The following is a 19,574-nucleotide window of genomic DNA, read 5'->3' on the forward strand; positions in this document are numbered from 1 at the left end:
CAGTGCCACACCCCATTATCCATTGAATCCATGACTCCCCACGCCCGACCCAGACGTCTATTGACCTCTGACGCACAGCCGGCAGAGACATAAATATCACTGCCAAGGTAAGTGAATCTCTCCACGATGTCAACATCGTCACCACAAACAGGCACAGACAGGACAGTGGCATCTAATATGTCATTGAAAGCATGGATCTTAGTTTTGACCCAGGAAACCCATAATCCCAGCGGCTCCAACTCCTCATTCAGCACCTCGTGGGCCCCCAAAAGGATATCTAAAGTCTCCGCAAAGATGACTGCATCATCTGTGAAATCAAGGTCAGAGATATTGACATTCCCAAACGATGCACCGCAGCTTGATCTCTCCGACATTCTCCCTAGAATCCAGTCAATACAAGTGCTGAAAAGTGGGGGGGGGCAGTCCACACCCCTGATGAACTCCAGTAACAACTGGAAATAAGTCAGAGATGGTACCACCACATCTCACAGCACTCTCAGTACCAGAGTAGAGTTCAGTCATCAGATCGATCAGTTTTTGTGGCACCCCACAAAGACCAAGAATCCTCCAGAGGGCATCCCGATTCACTGAATCAAACACTTTACAGAGATCAACATAAGCTGCAAGCAGCCCCTGCCGAAACTCTCATCTGTGTTCGGTAAGGACCCGAAGAGCAAGGATACGGTCAATCATTGACCTCTTTGGTGTAAAGCCTGACTGCTCTGGATGCTGGTGCTCAAGTAGATGGTGGTGAACTCTATCAAGAATTATCCAAGCAATGACCTTGCCCGGCACTGAGAGCAGCGTCACCCTCGGCAGTTGTTGCAGTCTTGGTGATCACCCTTCCCTTTCCAGAGAGGGACAACAACGCCCCTCTTCCAGTCAGTTGGGATGATGCCTGTGTTCCAAGCAGAGCACAAAACTGCATGCAACGACATGAGTGCAGCATTTCCACCAGCCTTGAGAAGTTCAGCATGGATGCCACAGCTCCCTGGAGCTTTACCCCATTTCAAGCGGTTCACCGCAGCCCGTGTTTCCACAAATGAAGGTGGACCACAGTTGATTGGAGGGTCAGCAACAGGGATTGTTACACCCCTGACGTCCAACTCGACAGCTGGTGGATCAGCCTGGTACAACTGCTCAAAGTAACTGGCCCAGTGGGCCTTCAATTCAGACTCCTCTGTTAAGAGCCTACCATTCTCCACTCTAACTGCAGTACACCAAACTGCAGGAACAATAATTGTTCCCTGTCATAATAATGTGTTTTATGATTCAAATAACTACTTGTATTATCTATTAAAAAATAATACCCGTTGCCTCGCTTATGGGAATACTAAAAGTGGAGGGAGAAAAAGAGGGGGGGAGAGGGAGAGAGGGTGGGGGAAACAGAGCGGGAAGAGAGCAAGAGGAGGGAGGGGAGTGAGGAGGGGTGGGGGAAGGGAAGAGAGTGTGAGGTGAGAGGAGGGAAGGCAGACTTGAGGTGGGGCGTTAATTACCGCCCGTATGTGTCCAGAGACAAACACTACCCAGGTGCGTCCAGAGACAAATACCCCCCAGACCTGTCCAGAAACAAACACTGCTCGCACATGTCTGGAGCCAAGCTGGCCGGAGACAAACACCGCTTGGACACTTCTGGAGACAAACTCCCGTCCGGACATAAACAGTGTCCGGACACGTCCAAAGAAAACCCTGCCTGGACACATCCAGAGACAAACACCGTCCAGACATAACCACCCTCTAGAAATGTCCAGAGACACTGACAGAGTAAAGGGAAGGGGAGAGTGAGAGAGGTGTGAGAGGATGGTGCTGCATTTTATTGGGAGCGGGTAGAGCAAAGATGGGACACAGAGAGAGAGAGAGAGAGAGAGAGAGAGAGAGAGAGAGAGAGAGAGAGAGAGAGAGAGAGAGAGAGAGAGAGAGAGAGAGAGAGAGAGAGAGAGAGAGAGAGAGAGAGAGAGAGAGAGAGAGAGAGAGAGAGAGAGAGAGAGAGAGAGAGAGAGAGAGAGAGAGAGAGAGAGAGAGAGTGTTATGCTCTATGAACAAAACACACACACATACACACACACACACACACACACACACACACACACACACACACTTGACTGATATCAGCAACAACCCAAAAACCATGAGTAGCTTTCACCGAAAAACGACATTGCATTTACATATAAATTTCAGGGATATGTTCCCTAACTCTCTCTCTCTCAGGGCAATGGAGCACGAACCACTCACTCAGAGTGATGGAGCACAAACTACTCCCTCAGGGCAACGAAGCACAAACCACTTGCTTAGGGCGACGGAGCACAAACCACTCGCTCAGAGCGATGGAGCACGAACGAACCACTCGCTCAGGGCCACGGAGCAGGATCCACTTGCTCAGGGTGACGGAGCAGGATCCACTCGCTCAGGGCGATGGAGCACGAACCACTCGCTCAGAGCGATGGAGCACGAACCACTCACTCAGGACCATGGAGCAGGATCCACTTGCTCAGGGTGATGGAGCACGAACCATTTTCTCAGGGTGATGGTGCACGAACCACTCGCTCAGGGTGACATAGCGCGAAGCACTTGTTGTGAATGACATGTAGCAAAAGCATCCGCAGTGAGTGAACAATTCGCTCAGAATGACATAGCGTAGTACCCATATCGACAATGGGTGCTCGGCAAGTGGCCAAAGCACTCAAGCAAACACTCCAATTAAATGGCTGATAAGGAATGGCTGGCCAGGCTGTCGCTGCATACCAGATAGGCTCCTTTTAAGTTTAAAGCCCGTCATCACTACGTGTGCAGCAGTTAATGAAATAAAATGAATTCATCCAAATAATGACTTCATCCACAAAAAGTTGCTGCTTAATGCAGAACAACCCTTGAGACATCGCAAAGTTCAATCTCCCGTGAAATAAACATTGCAGAAAATCTGCCATGTTGCCTGCTCGTCTATGCATGCGTCATGTGGTCCATCGGTTCGGGGTTCACGCATATGTTATAACTTTATTTTATAACGTCCGTTTTTCACTAGATTTGCTTTGATTCCCTGTAGATCACCTCGCAAGACCTCCGAAAATATCGACACAGACCTGGCAGACGCTATGGATAGGCAGTCCCACAGGGGGATAGGATGTGATGTCAAGCAGTGAATGCATTGAATCATATAGCTCAATGAAGGTGGTTAATTTTGGCATGTTCCTAAATTTTTTGTTCACTCAATATAATTCTCCAAACAGTAGAAAAAGATAAATTTAATGCTTTGGAAATTTTACATTGTCTTGTGTATGTATGGAGGAGGAGGGAACATAGCCTTACATGCTTAAAGGAAATAGGTATATCGGCTTAGCAATAAGACTTGTTATTTCTTTAAATTATCATATTTCACTCCAGATTCGACATTATTTCGTCCAGACAATATCTGATCCTCAAAACCGAAATAATATTTCGATGATATACTTTAATTAGTCCTTAAGAGTAAATTGTGGAAAATTTTATCATATAATGTATGAAGTCGCTCCAAGCTCCTAATTTGAAATCTATAGCACTTGCAAAAGCGATGTATACAACGATGCGTAGCTATTATGAACAGGCATTCGATAATATGAGTGAGGAAAATGAAGAAAAAAAAACTTTATCGTTCAGAAATCGTTGTGGCCTGTTCCAAGTCAATGCATGAGCAGGCCAAAAAGCAGGCCAAACAGGCCAAGCAGGCCAAAAATCATGGTGGCTTCAGACCCCAGTGAGGTCACCTCGGATACGCCTTAAGACCCATATACAGTGGTGACCGAGGATGCGCTTGATAAGTAATATAATTAAATAAGGCCATTGATATCCTGGTGTTGGCTTAGTGATTAGGGTGGTGGCTTGGGATCCTAGGGTCCTGAGTTCAAGCCCCGTTGGCCGCTGAATTAAAATACACCAGGAGGTTGACTCAGCCTTGTCATCCTTCCGAGGTCGGCAAAATGAGCACCAGTGTACTGGTAAGGGGGACACTGCATCAGCGGCATAACCGCGTCCCAACCAATGATGCAACCAGCAGCCACAGGCTCCACTCGATAGAGAGAGGCCATTAATTGGCTTCAAAAGGGGTGTTTTAATGAAACCCAAACACCCTGTTATGCACTTCTTTGGAGTTTTCTTAGTATGCCTGCAAAGTTTCAGTCTGATAGGTTTAATGGTTTTGGAGTTATGGAGGAGACACACTGACACACATTGACATTTATTAGTGTAGATGAACATCTGTTTAATTAAAGGTTGTCACGTAATGACATGATTCATCTCATCATAAAAGCAATGGAGCTTGGATCCACTGATGTTTTCCAATTCAAGCACCAGATGGCGTGTTGGTATTATGATAAATTGGAACAAAGGGCAGTATTGACCCTTTGTTATACATTTATTTTGTTCTTCCACACTCTTGCATCCTTACTTGTGTTAATCTTCAAATTCATGCTGATGGTAGTCACTATAATCTAATATTTCAGATATTTAATCCACTTGTATTGAAATGTATAGATGTAAAGATTCTAGGATTAATCTGATCAACTAACAATAATATGAATCATCCATCTAAAGATTGCATTTGCGGATGGTGATTATCTATACTGGTGAGAACTGAAAATTAGAGTTAATTAAATTATGGCTAAAGTTAAGTGGAGTCCAAACCACGATAATAGTGTTTGACTTCTTTTTTATGGCTTCACTACACGTCAAAAAAAATAGTCTGAAATATGAAAGGGACTGAAACACATGACTAAACTATTGAAGAAGAGACGATTGTAGAAGCTAATTATGTGGGCTTGCCTCCTTGTAGTGGGTAATATTAATAAAATACATCTGCATGCCATGGTGGTCATTCTTGTGGCAGAAACGGTTTTGTGATTATTCGTACATGTTAGACAATATTTTTACAAAGTGATTGTCCACATGTTAGACAATCAGTAAACATCATAATACTGTACAATTACATCCTGTGAAGTGAAATTTTTTCATTTTTCAAAACGGAATAAAAACTGTAACTCGTAAAGCAATTCCTGCCCAATGCAGCAATGAGGCATCCCACAACTCAAGTTAAGGGGTGTTTGATGCTTACCAAGTGCAGGTTGGCTAGAGTGAGCTGTCATTGGGAACAAACCTACACCAGTCAGGTTAATTCAGGTCAGGTATGGAAGCATGCGCCGAAGAAGTGCGGCGCTACGTCCACTTTCTGCTGGTACTCCAGCCTGGAGTCTCCAGGGACCTCCGTCTGGCCATCCTCCAGGCAGATGCCTGGCCCATCCCCATCTCCTTGAGATGCCAACCAGTCAGTAGATAAATAAATCTTTAAAACCACTGAATCAAGCAGCCGGTTCTCACAATAAATGTCTATAAAATCGTGTACTGATAAGTTACTTTTATTTCTTCATTCACTACTTGCAAAATCGAAGATTTTTCAAGTATATTGGTTAGTCGATTTTGTTATATTCTGTCTGTCTGTCTGTCTGTTTGTCGCCTGCAGGTTACAATTTTAAACCGATCTTCACGAAACTTCGCAACATGGTAGAGTTTGTCATAAGGAAGAAGCTTATTGTTTTTGATGTCAAAAGGTCAACATAGGCCAAAGGTCAATGACTTAGGTGGTATTTCTAAAATCCTCAAATTTCATCCGATTGACTTGAAATTTGAAGATTTATATTTCACTAGCATAACCCATACTCTGCGCGACATGTTGAGGTGGGTGTGTTTGACAAAGGAACTGATGCAGAGTATCAGTAGTAATTTTACTTTAATGCAGTAAGTGGAATACGAGTTCACTGTTTCAGAACCATTTTATTTACTTTTTTTAGTACCATGTACCTCATATGGTCTTTGAGATAATGTAAGCCGAATATCACGTTACTCGAGCGCAGAACAAAGTCGAAGATAGCGCGTGCACGAAACCACAAACTCGGAGATAATATATAAGATGTCAATGAATTCAACAAGCCATTTATTTTTGAGGTCAACATGGACCAAATAGTTGACATAGGCCCAAGGTCAACAACTAAGGTGGTATTTATAAATTCCTCAATTTTCATCCGATTGACTTGAAATTTGAAGAGGATATATGTTTCAGGTCACTGAATTCAACCACCAATTATTTTGGAGGTCAAATTTGTTTTCTGGATTTTGCAAGTGTCGTGCTCTGCACGACATCTTCTTCTTGTTTAATGATGGAGCATATAATGCAACTTTTTTTGAAGTTTGATGACACAACAACCCTCTTCTTGTTAAACTCCCAAAATCCAGGCTCACTGCTCACCTCCACTCATTTGTTCCTCTTTTCTCTTGCCTGTGGAACCATATTTCCTCCAGTGGTTCAAAGCAACTGTTCACTCCTGCCTCAAGTCATCCCCATCCACACTTATGTTCTCTTCCACTCCAAATGACCCCATTCCCAAGCACTCCCTTTTTCCAGGTTATTGTGATATTTTTGTTCTCCCTCTCGTTTTTTTCATTTGTTAGTTGCTTTGTTCCTTTTCAGTTTCATCCCCCACTTTCCTCTTCCTCTTCTTGCTGTGTTTCGTTCAGCTTGTGTATAGCTTGTTCACCCCAATGTCTCCTCCTCCCCCTCCCCTTGATCTCAATTTCACCTCTACTCTGCTCTTGATAATTTCCCCTTTCCATTTTGTTCCTTCCATCCTGCTCTTGCTCTTCCTAAAGTCTCAACCATGTATACAAAATGTTCCTTCCATCCTGCTCTTGCTCTTCCAAAAATCTCAACTATGTGTCCAAAAAACCCCGAAAGAAAGCGCTTCTGAAACATAATGGCTGATGAAAAAATACATTACCGTATTACTTAAATATGACATAAAAATGCAACCTTAATCTCACCTTGGGCAACATTACAATGGAAAGTTTGCGTGTGTGACCGTTGCCATGTGAGCCAGCATATCAAGGTGCCTTTGAAAATTTTAATGGACAAAAAAAATCTTGAACAGATATTTTCAAAGCAAATGTATTTTATCTTTTTCCAACAACAAAAAATTAACGTTTCTTTCAAACGATGAATTAATAATATCATATGGACAGACTTGCTCTCAAAATCTTGAAAAGGAAGTATAAGTGTACTTTTTTATTTAATGACTTTATTCCATTTTCCCAAGAGCAGAAATGAGAGCAAGGTTGCTCTTATTTACAAATAACTTTGTGCAAAGCAATGTTTTTTTGTTGCTTTTAAAATGTAGGATGCAAGATTTGAGAAAATAAAAGATCTCTTTTCTTTGAAATATGATAAATATATATGTGTATATATATATATATATATAAACAGCTATATATATATATATATATATATATATATAGATCTATATATATATACATGTATACATATATATATATATACATATATACATACACATACATATGCAGACACATGCATATACATATAAATAAATGACACAACAACCCTCTTCTTGTTAAACTCCTATTCAATCACTAAACATATTGGTGCGGGCTGGAGGTCCAGTGGCGAGAACGATCACGAGGTGGAGAAAATTACGTCGATTTTCATTGGACTTTCTGGAATTGCAGGCCATCCCTCTCGGATAACTCCGTGAGGCGGCGGGTGCTTAACCGACCGTCGATGCCAATGCCTCCACCGCGTAGCGTAGGGTCTTTTTGTCTGGAACCAATTTATCTAATTAACCATGCAGTGTCGTCTAACGGGGAACCACGCCCTCGGCACGTCTTGCTCGAACCGGGTCACTCTACCGACTGCTGTAGAGTTCCAACAACCGACTACCAACTCTGGTTCGGATGCAGTCGAGCAGAACTGCCAAAGCCGTGTCGGCTAGGAGAGCAGATTAACAGGAACAAATACCCAGCTGAAACTCAGATCCGAACCATGCCGGACCAATGAAAAAAAGGACGGAAACGAACTGGGAACATTTCTACATTAATTTATTTATAATAAACGAGGAAATTTATGTGGCACAGAAACAGGTTTATTGGGGTGTTATGCAGGGGAAAGAAAGAAGATGTAGTGTGACAATTTACAGCAACTTACAAAAGAAGACACAGAGAAGACTTACGCGAGAATTATACAGGCAAGATTTACAATGATCGAAAACACCTATACAGTTTCGACTTATTAGATTGGCACCACACACTCAGACACACACTCGGACAAATAAACCCAGTTGAAGGCAAAAAACTTTTGCAGCCAGAGAGGGAGGCGGGCTGAGGTCGCAGTTCTTTCGAGTACCTGAGTCTCGGGGAAAGGAATGCTCCGTGGTGTGGCACTTGCCAACGGTGGTGCAGTAAGGTCCACCCACACTAGTGGAGTTCTGGTCCATGGAGGATCTCAAGTGGACCGGGACCAGTAGTCGGGCCATTGGGGTGAGATGTGAGCAGAGCCAAGCAGCGGGAACCCCTTCGTTTTCCAACTCCAGCCTCCAAGCACAGAACGAACGACCCCCAAAGAACTGAACCAACGACCCTCAAATAACTCAACGAATGACCCCCAAATAACTCATCGAACGACCCCCAAAGAACTCAAGACTGGGGATGATGTCATGGTTCATAGACCTCCCTCAGCGGGGTGGGGCTTTGATCAAAACTAACGTCACTGTCCGTCCTGATTGGACGGGGCTCCCATGGGTCCGCCCTTTCTGGGCGGAGCCTCGGCCAGGCACCGGCGAGGCACGCCCACTCCACGCATGTGGACTCATCAAGAAAGAGTTGGAGCATTTGGAGAAGCCGAATAGGAACTGCGACAGCGAAGATTCTGTCTCGGAAAAAACGAGCCTCCAGAGACAACAGGTGGACCATGGTACGTTATTGCCAGTGAACCGAAGGCTGCAAGTGCTTGGGTACAATTGATCGCAATGGAGGATGGGATTTAAAAATGTATTTTTACATATACTTAACAGCATAACTGACTTGGGACACCTGTATGTTGTGTGCGTACGGTTCCGAGAACCGTAACACTACCCCCCCCTTTTTCTGGACTCTACCCGAGTTGTTTAACATTCATGTGGCAAGCAGGTGTAGGTTTCCCCTAGAACGTTTTACCTACAAATCCCTGAGTGTGCCATTTTGAATACATGTCCCAAAAATAAATAACCTAGTGCGTTGCGTAACTAAACTAACTGACTCATTAACACAACTTAACTGCATTGCCGGCGCTAAACAAACAACAGGTGGGTTACGACTACAGTATTTACATTTCTAAAATTTACACTACCCATGGCTCAGTACCTGTGACTTGAGGAGAGAACAATAATAATGTCAACATTCGTGGATGAGTGCACGGCAGCAATCGACGATCAGACGTCTTCAGGGCCTTCAATGGTCCCTTGTTTGTCACTGAATATATATTTTTTGTTTTTTTATTTCTTTCATTTCAGCTGCTGGAGGCAACTCATCCTAACACGGTAGGCCACACGCCATTTCACAGGACATTTGAACTGGCCTTTATGTAACAAGGAGATATCCGGGCTGCTCAGTGCAGTCCCCGGTAACACGGCTGCCTGCAGGGCAGTTCTAGCAAACACTTTCAGAGATGGTCCTGGAGCACATGGTGAAGGTTGTGACATGGTAATGCAAATAAAGGCATGGCAGGTTTGGAAAACGGCGTCAAGGCAAATGCAGAAGAAAAGCATGACAAATGCAGACCAGGTAAGGTGCAGTACAACAGGTCGACACATGAAGCTGGCCGGCCTCGGTGTGGTCTGGTGAGGTTGTGGAGGGAATGTGGTGGCGTTGGCCGGTCCGAAGACGGGCTCGGACCTACCCTACGGTTTCCCCCCAACCCATCGCCTATGCCTGTCCTTGTTCATACCCACCCCATTAGCTTGCAACAAGAAAAACAACAAAATTTAGACTTTTTTATTATTTTTATTTTTATTTTATTTTGTTTTATTTTTAATTTAAAAATTTATAATTATGCGTGTCCCTGACCCCCTTATCGTCTTTGTCTGGCTCACCTGTCAAAACTGTCCACTCCAAATCCCTAAGATCCCTTTTTGAGGGGATTAAGGAAGAGACAAGTGAATCTGTCTCAAGGCCCAATGCAGCCTCAGAATAACTCACACAGATTTCAACAATTTTCCAAGGTGAGTCCAGCGGCCTACAAACAGCGAAGGGGTGGATGGTGCGAAGGGGTACACGTTTCCAATCTATCCTAGCATTTATTAAATGTTAATCTATCCCCGGGGCTTTTCAACACGCCTGTTTCTTTAAACTATTGGTGCTAGCAACCTCGATTCCCATCACCTGTTTTGGTGTTCGTTATTAATTTTGACCTGGCCCGCAAATTTTCTTTTGTGCTCTTGCACAATTTCGTGGCTGGGTAGCGTGGCTCCATTGGCAGGGATACCCATCTGCCTAACTCGAACTTCGGCACCCCCAGGTCGCTGAAGCTGTCTCCGAGCCGACCTACTCCTTATGAACGTGGGGGATGCCCTTCCTGGAATCTTCCCCGTCGATGCCCATGTGGCATTTTGGTGCTCCAGGTGCCATTTCCGTGGGCTATCCGTGCCCATTACTCTAACTCGGTCCCTTGGACCCATGGCCGACTCTGGCCGACTACTTCGGTGCCCGGGGTGCCCTCTACTCAGTACGCATATTTCCACAGCCACACTCCCAGCCAGTCAATAGACTCCTGCACCCTTCAAAAGTTTCCGTGCCTTCGTTCGACACCAACCAGAACAACATCCGTTCGGTTAATTTAGCTAACCCGCTAACTATTATTACACTAACCCTGGGTTCCCTTGGGTGGGATTCACTCCTCCCCCCAATAATTCGTTTGCACCATGCATTCCACATTCGCTCCATTCACACTCTTGGACCCGCTGTCCTACTATACACTCACTCATCACACATTTTTCACTTTTCAATTCACACCAAACTCTTCCTATGTTCCCCTAACTATCTCGTGCTCCCTCATCATCCCTTAAACTCATGCACGTTCCATTTAATCTATGCAGCTAAGCTACATCCCCACTACACATTCCATGTCCGTCCATGTCTCCCAAAATCCATTTTCTATTCTAAATCTAAATCTACTTTCCCACTAACTAGTCCACGGGCCCCATGGAGGACAGCTCATGCCCCCATGAGGCCAGTCTATCTAAGCTAAACCCAACCCGCTAACTAATGCTTCCTTTGCCCAAACAGGATGTCCACCACATCTCTGCTGGGCTGTGTACTTGGAGTGAGGGGTTTTTTTCTTGCACCGCCAAGGCGGCGGTCTACGGCTCACTCGCTCGTCCCTTCCATCGGGCAATACGTGCAACCTTGATGTCACCCTGCAAATTGCTCGCCTTTGAGGGATTCCCCATGTGAGCCAATGTGTGCAACTCGCCCACAACTCGCGCCGCGAGGTCCCCGCCGATGACATCACTCGCACACCGAACCTGTGTGGTTTCCCGTGCAGGCCAGCACGAGCACATTATCCCGGGGGCTCGCTACGTGCATTCCGCGACCGGAACACGTGGCGCACAGCACATGATGCCTCGCACACGCGCTCGCATGGAGACCCCTGTTGGCTGAATTCAAACAACACTTGCTGCCTTTTTAGCCATCCACGAGGCCGGCGTGTATCCAACGTGGAACGTTCTCGTGCCGGATCGCAATCGCGCAGACACGCGCATGCAGGCTGTGCACGAAATGCGCCATGGACCTCGTACGTGCCGTCCCGTGAACCCGGGGCGGTAGCCAAATTAACCCTTTGCGGACCTCCAGGCTCGCTACTCATATCTGATCGGTCCACGTACCTGGCTCCCCGGAATTGTAGGCCGTCGCACACAGATAATTCCATGACATGGCAGGTCGCTTAACCGACCGTGGATGCCAATAACTCAACCGCGTGACCTAGGGTCCTCCCGTCTATAGGTTAATCGGGTTACTTGATTAATCATGTGATTTAATTTCCAGGGAACATGCCCTCAGTACACCTTGTCTGAACCGGATCACTCTCCCAGATCGGATCACTTTACCGGATCGGATGCAGCCAAGCGACACTGCCAAGGACGTATCGGCTTAAAGGAATGGATCGTTGGGAATAAAGTTCCGGCTAAGCTGGGATTCTGACTATGCTGGATCAATGAAAGAAACCACAAAAACGAGCCAGGAACATTCCTAATAATGTTTTATTTACGGGCAACTTACAAAAGGGGACACAGAGCAGACTTACAACGAAAATAATAACAACAAGAAGTGAATACTTCGATATCGCGTGGCTGGGGGCAGTAAAAGTCGAGGTTAAGGATGATGAAACAATTTTACAGTTGTAAAATTTAAATGTAGACACGGTGAATTAGCATGCATGATGGGAAGAGTTGTGACGTTGGACAAATTTCTATTTATAGCCCTCAGATCAAAGAGACATACGCGGCCATAAGTGTGACAGAAGACACAGGACAGAATAGCCAATTATATAACAGTGCGATGTCACCGCGCTGTAATAATAATGATAACAATAATGATCTTCTGCAGTCTTACTTAAGTGGACAGGTGCCAGGACACACACACACACACACACACACACACACACACACACACACACACACACACACACACAGAGACACAGAAAACCCAATGAAGAGAGGGTATTGAAACAAGAAGGGAGAGGAGTTGAGGCTACGATCTCGGTACCTTTGTACTTGATTGCACGAATGCGCCACCAATACGTTTTTTTTGGGGGGGGGGGGGTTCCGTGGTGCAGTTTCAGATAGCTGGCGCATTGTCACTGGCTTCAGCAGCGCCTGTGGAGACCGTGGGAGTGAAGGAGGGGCTTGAGTGGAGAAAGGATGGAGTCCAGAGTGCGTGGATGGAGTGGGAGGCAGGACCAGGTAGGCGGTGGGGTCAACGTCGTGCGGGCGGAGCCGAGAAGGTGGAGTCCAGGCAGCAGGAGGTGGGTCGTAGCGATGTCGGGCAGAGAGAGATGAGAGCGAGTGAGGTGGAGGGACCGCTCCAACCTTTATAGGACTTGCAGCGCGGGGCGGGGGGCCACCCTGAAGCGAAGCGTCATCACCTGAATCGGGCGCTCTGATTAGCCTCAACCCCTCACGCGGCCCACTAACTTTGGCCAGAAACCGCAACACTCCATTTCCGGCAAGGTCATCCCAGACAGCGAAAATATTCCACTCCGACCCCACGACATGACACAAATCACCCACACCGAACGTGGCACGCGAATTGTCCCGCAAAAACCCCCGGGCCATGCCTGGCGACTGGTTGAGGGTCCCGCATGCCCGCTCGGGCATCCGACCAGTGCTGATCAATGCACTCGTTCCACGTGCGCCAACGTGGCCCGCACTGTACAACATTCCCCTGCTCGATCGTAGCTTCGCTGGTCGTAGAGACGAGAAGACGTTCACCATCCGCGGGGAATACACTGCTGCCAACGAGGGCCGAAGGCACATTGTTATGGTTAAATCCATGCATGTTTCACGCAGTATGCTCGGATCCGCCATGGCCCATGTGGCGAGTGCCCACATTCGCCCGACTCTGCTAGCGTGTGCGCGGGACGAACACCGATATGCGTCAGATATTGAGGAAATACGATACAAAATCACAAGCGGTGCATTCCTGCCCTGCTTTGTATGATAACAAAGTCATGAGCGACGTATGTGTCTGCCTTCGAGCACATTCCATACAGTGCGCGTAGTTCGACCATTACGCACGTGGCCAGCACTCACGTCCGTACAACTCTGCGAGCTTGTGCGCGGGGCGAACACCAATATGTATCAGATATTTGGTTTAAAAGGAACGCGCCGCTTTTACTTCGCACACTCGCATCCCGCCCAACGTGGCGTGGTCACCTTTATCGGCCTCCGTATGTGTTTCGAGCAGCGTGGGCATCATGGTGGCTGTGTTTCCTGTGTTCTGAAAAACACCATCCGTGCAGCCTCCAAAGAGACACTAATTCGCATGCCTTTCCAACGCAACCGGCAATCCTACCGAGATCATTGGAAGCTCGAGTCGATAATCCCGAATCGTCAAGCGCACTGTATGACTCGCCACACATGCTGGGCTGAGAGCTCGCTTGTGAACGAGGGCTCTGCGCTGTTAATGCTCGCGCGTCATCGTTTCCTCACAGCGGCGCCGCACATGCTGGCCTCTGCGAGGATCCATCTCACAGCAAAGGTGCTCGTGGCTCAGATTTACCTCAGGAACAATCAGAAATTAAGAGTCGGGACGAATTAAAGAAGAAATGATGTAAGCAAACCCAGCTATGAGATCATCGCAAGGCAAGCCCCTGTTGTCCCGGTAGACAAAAGGGAAGGGACTATCTACACATATATTAATGGAATAACTGTCTTGGGACCACTATCTGTTGGATGCTTGTGGTTCTGAGAACCACAACAATACATGTACATATATATGAAGACCACAAGGGGTAAATCATAGATGTCACTTTTTATAAATTTCAGGGTTATTGCACCTGCCAATAGTTGGCAACATAAGGTTTCCTCTCACAATATTACTTTAACAAATAACGAGGGGTGTCACATAATTTATATGGTATAAAGTTTAGCCGTGCAATGAAAAAACAAGTGTTGTCAAAGCTGAAAAAGTAGAAACCCAGAGTTGTCAGTACTTTACTCCTGGTTATCTCCCTTTCATTCATGTCAACTGTTCCACCATAATATTCAGAGTTGAGAAACTAAAAAATGAAAGGTTGTAAAACTTTCACATCATAAACTCTGAGCACTACAATAGCCTATTTGGTTATATCATGGGCTCCATAGTTGGTGCATATCGTGGTTCAAGCCTGGTCAAACCAATATTGGGACTTTTATGGGACCCATGCCATGGCTTAATGGTTAGCGCGTCTGAGAACCCATCCTCATTCGATGTACCCACCGCCCAATCAACCTGCTTAGGTATATGAGGGAGTCACATGAGGTGACTTCGGCTATCGCGGGGGTGGTTTACCCTTGGTTTCCTCCCGGTTTTCCATCATATTAAGTAGTACGGAGTAAGAAATGGAGAATCCGTCGTCATGTAAGCGAAATACCCTTGAGTATGGCGTTGAACACCAATCAAACAAAAAAAAAATGACCGTTTAATGTTGAAAAAAACAATCTGTGATCACCAAAGTCATGTAATGGATGCTAATAACCAACAAGCATGAATTTGCTACACATCCTGGGTTAAAATTGCATGGCAATTATTAAACAAGGGAATAACCAGTGATGTCAGTTTGCAACATTGATTCGTTGTTTGCTCTTAAATTAAATAACACAGAAGCTTGGCAAATGCTACATGCTTAATTTGATCGGCCAATGATCACTCTTCCTTTTACTGGAAAAGAAATCTATATGACAGTTATTAAACAGTCCACCAAAGTCTTGAAACTGTTTTTCAGTTTCTTCAAAATTGGCTTATCCTGACATCTCTGGTTTTCCCCTTGTGGTCTTTATATCTTTATATATATATATATATATATATATATATATATATATATATTTATATATATATACATATATATATATATATATATATATATATATATACATATATATATATATATCACTTCATGTGGGTGGGTCTTTCTTTAATGATATACTGACTGCTTTTGACGTTTGCAACTGGTACATGCTTGGGAGCCTCATTGGTATGCATTGCTGTCTACGCTATCGCTGATGATTCGTCAACAAGTGATGAAGCCGGTTCGGTAGCTGAGGGCTGAATAGCATTGGGATTCCCATGAGTGTACGATGTGTGAACGTTTTTATTGTTGTTGAGGAACTCTGGGAAGCTTTCGAAACAGCGTAGCACTTACTTGTTTAGGTTTTCTTGGGTTGTTTTACGCAGCTTCTTTGGCTGGAAGAGTGTGGGAAGAGTCAATTTTATTATTATTATTACTACATATATATATATATATATATATATATATATATATATATATATATATATATATATATATATATATATATATATATATATATATATATATTAGGCTCCTTCAGAGAGAAAACAAAAGAAGTAAAAGTTGCTTCAAATGAATCCAAACCGACAGGAAAATTCGAACTTTTTCAATCAGACAAAAAACTGAACCTGGACAATGTTGTGTGGGCAACAGACCACTCACTGCCTCAATTGTTACCGGAATTGTTTTTTCTTTGCTGAGAACAAATATATTACCTCTCATTTTGAGCTTTCAACCAGCACAAGAATAAAAGGCTTTCTCGTTTTTTCCTTTTTTTATATTGTGGTATTTTCTTTTAAAACATGGGCTTCTACTATTATTCTATTATTTGAATTCGTTGAAATGCTACAATATTTCTTTGAAATATTTTTGTCAGTCAAGCATTTATTAAATGGAGATGTCTGAAAAGATGGTGAAGAATGTGCTTACTTTTGAGGTGTTTAGCTTGGGTTTGATCCCCGACCCAACCACTGACTAACGGATTATTGCTTTGAAGGCAGGGTGCACCGGTGCACTTCCATAACAAAGTGCACCGTCTCTCGGATGGACGTTAAGCCTGGTGCCCCATTTGCTGGGATTAGCAGGTTGACCTTAAAATTCTCGCAGTGTCTTTCATGAAGAGTAGATTTAATTATCTCCAGTACTAAAAAAATAATGACATCCCTGCCCCAGTCAGACATCAGTCCCAGCCATCTGGTTTGCTAAAGTCTTGGGCCAAACTTCTCCCACAGCCAAACTCACCGGAAGGTGGGATTAAATGGGGCCAGTAAAACAAGGAAGTAGAAGTAATCAGTGTGGAAGAAACCAGCAAAAATACAATTAAAACTGAAATGTGATCGAATATCATGTTCTGGTCTCATGGGGTCCACATGGCCATCAGGAAATAAAGTACAAAAGAAAAATCTTAAGAAGGCAAGTTGGTCAAGCTTGCACAGTATCTATGTAAAAATTGTGAAGGTACCAGTCCAAAGTCTCACTGATGTAAAAGTTATTTTAATGTCTACATGGGATGCTTTCCATTGCCAAATACAGACGGGATGAGTGAATCTCCATTCTGAACAGTGAAGGGAATCCAACCCATTGAGTAAAACAAGTTATATTTGGATTCTGGGGTTCTGCCCAAAGGGAAGGTTCAGAACTGTGAAAGCAGTTTCTTGGCCAGGATAATACTGTGTATTTGCCATTGCCTTCTCCTGCAGTAGTTAGGGTGGGAATTTGGAATTTGTTTATTGTGCCGGCAATAGCTCGCCTAATCTTCACGAAGGACACAATCTGCCAACTAATGCTGGTAGATGGGATGCCCGGTTTAGCGTCCATCCAAGAAACGGTACACTCACTGATGAATCACCCTGCCTGTGAAACACTGGGATGACAGTTTTAAAGATGGGTCAAGATTTTAACCGGGGCTAGACAGCTTAGAGGTGAGTGTGCATACCTCTGGGCCACCCTGTCAGCCTAAACACCTTGCACTCCATTGAAAATCAAATACAATATGCACCATGACGTCATAATGACGTTTTTCTTTATTATTAATAACGCATTGCGAGCACAGGTAAATGTTTCGTTTCAATTGTAAAATTAATAATAAATACTGTACAAGACTGTGAGCTTTCAATGAAACAATTAACAGCTCCTGAAGCAAACATTTCCTGCACCACTTTATCGTGTCGCCTGTCTCTGTGAACTCAAATAAACCCCAGATTGGTCACAGACAGAAACAACATAGCCAATGTGTTCCAAGTCTCCAAACAAAATGCTGCCACCATTTCCTGACATAAGGCATGAGAGGACTCGGACAGCTGACCTAAGGAACATATATCTTGCGTCGATCATCTTGAAACTACGACATCAATAAAAGCAAATGATCTTCCGAAAAACGTGGCGAAACTCTGGATTAAAGGCGGTGTAGATGAAAGGATTCACTCCACTGTTGACATATCCAAGCCAGGTAACAACACTTGTGAGGCGTGGGGAGACCAAACAGTTGGGGCACAATGCGGCTGTCACATGCACTACAAAAAAGGGTGTCCAGCAGGCCAGGAAGACACCTGTCAGGTGGGGCAGAAATAGGTCAGACATTAAGAGAGTGGTGGAAGAATATTAAGTTGTTAGCCTGTTATTTCATAAACAGTTGCATTCAGCATCAAATCATGAGCAAGTTGATGTGTGTAATCATGTGGCGAAACATTATGAGGAATAGTGGTTGGAAGGTATCGGAGGTGCCAGCATTATATGCAAAATCACTAGATTTATTTGATGCAACTGAGTAAAAATCATCGTTATCAATTCGATGCCTAATAAAGAGATTGCGTTCATGTTCAGTGAAGAGCAGCTTTTTGAAATAGAACCTTTTTTCCACATCACACAAAGTGAACCATGTTAACTGTCCACACTGCATGGCATGAGAGTGTTCCTGGAGTATCAACCTTCACTTTTATTGTTCTCTACAATTTTGAGGCTCATGAAACAGCAGAGTGACAGAGGGAATGAACTGACATTAGAACAGCGGGGAAACTCTTGTACACAATAAGCAAGCGAATCAATGAAGAGATGAAGAGGAAAGAGAGAGAGGAGGGGAATAAATATTGCAACCTGCTGGGGTTGAAGCCCTGGAGGGAAGAGTGGGATACAGTACAGCCCCTGAAATGCAGTTCCACATGTGGGAGAATTGACGAACAAATTAATTGTGGTGTGCAGTGAGCCTGGATATTGTAAGTTTAACCCGACAAAGGCCTATAGAATACGAGTCGTTCTGATTGTTCAAGGAAAGACTAAGAACGATGGAGGATACCGAGTCTGTGGCTGGGTTTGGAGGCCAGCTTTGTTATATGGGCAACCAAGGAGAGGTCATGCCTGATGATGAGGCTGAGAAATTCCACAGACTGACCATCTTTCAGTGGCAGACTCTGGAAATAGGTTGTTGGGTTCATTTGACAATCCTTCTGGAGTGACAGGATGAAACTGATATGTTCCAGGATTTAAGAACATGTTCCATTTATCAAAATAATCTCTAATCATTTCCACCTTGACAGAGTAACACAGCTGCTGGCTGCCTCTCGGCAGGATGGGGGTGCTGATTAACAAAGTGCAGAGTCTGCCATTTTGATCGGCCGTGATCCAAACAGTGTAGGGTCAAAATAAATTGATTTATTTAAAGAAAAACATTTTCATTATTCACAGCGATAAATGCCAACACAAAGCAAGCATGAACTATGCTTCATGTGGCTTGGCAACAAGTCCAAAGATTCTCCTGATTTGCTGTGTGAGGCTCGGTGCAGTATGAATAGCTCTTGGCGGTTTATGTCAATAAACCCTCACTGTGCCGATCTTGCTGTGGTCTCAGCCTTCCCTCTTCTTGAAATTTCAAAATAACCAAATTAGAGCTGCAAACAATGCCTACAAAAAGCGACCATGGGTTCCACGGGCTTGCTCGTATCGACCGAGTGGTGAAAATAAAGTGAGAAATACAACAAAAATAGCACACACGTGGGCACAACTAAATAAGTGTTTATGGAGACTGGAGGAGAGGCCAATTTGACACCTCGTGCATACAGCTGCCAGATGACGTCCCGCCTCCTCATCGGCCATGCCTCACTTGCTGATGCCACACCTGCCCCCACAAGTGCTGTGACTCCTCCCTCTCCTTACAATTACAGAGCTAGACATTGCTGTTATCACACTACAA

The 19,574-nt window shown here is 44.6% G+C and overlaps 1 protein-coding gene and 1 long non-coding RNA gene across 2 annotated transcripts in view; one reads left to right on the forward strand and one right to left on the reverse strand.

Moving 5' to 3' along the window:
- Nucleotides 1-19,574, forward strand: part of LOC147024414 (uncharacterized) — an 87,168-nt gene that overhangs the window by 42,133 nt on the left and 25,461 nt on the right. The window lies entirely within an intron of this gene.
- The window catches only part of DRD4 (dopamine receptor D4), a 125,995-nt gene continuing 123,287 nt past the window's right edge, over nucleotides 16,867-19,574 (reverse strand). The window contains exon 4 of the mRNA XM_085884327.1: nucleotides 16,867-17,937. Within this exon, the coding sequence (XP_085740453.1) occupies nucleotides 17,738-17,937 (200 nt within the window). The 3' untranslated portion in view covers nucleotides 16,867-17,737. The remainder of the gene's footprint in view (nucleotides 17,938-19,574) is intronic.

The sequence above is a fragment of the Eptatretus burgeri genome, chromosome 6 (assembly GCF_056783735.1).
Source record: "Eptatretus burgeri isolate ZD-2024b chromosome 6, Ebu_testis_v1, whole genome shotgun sequence".
Lineage (NCBI taxonomy): Eukaryota > Metazoa > Chordata > Myxini > Myxiniformes > Myxinidae > Eptatretus > Eptatretus burgeri.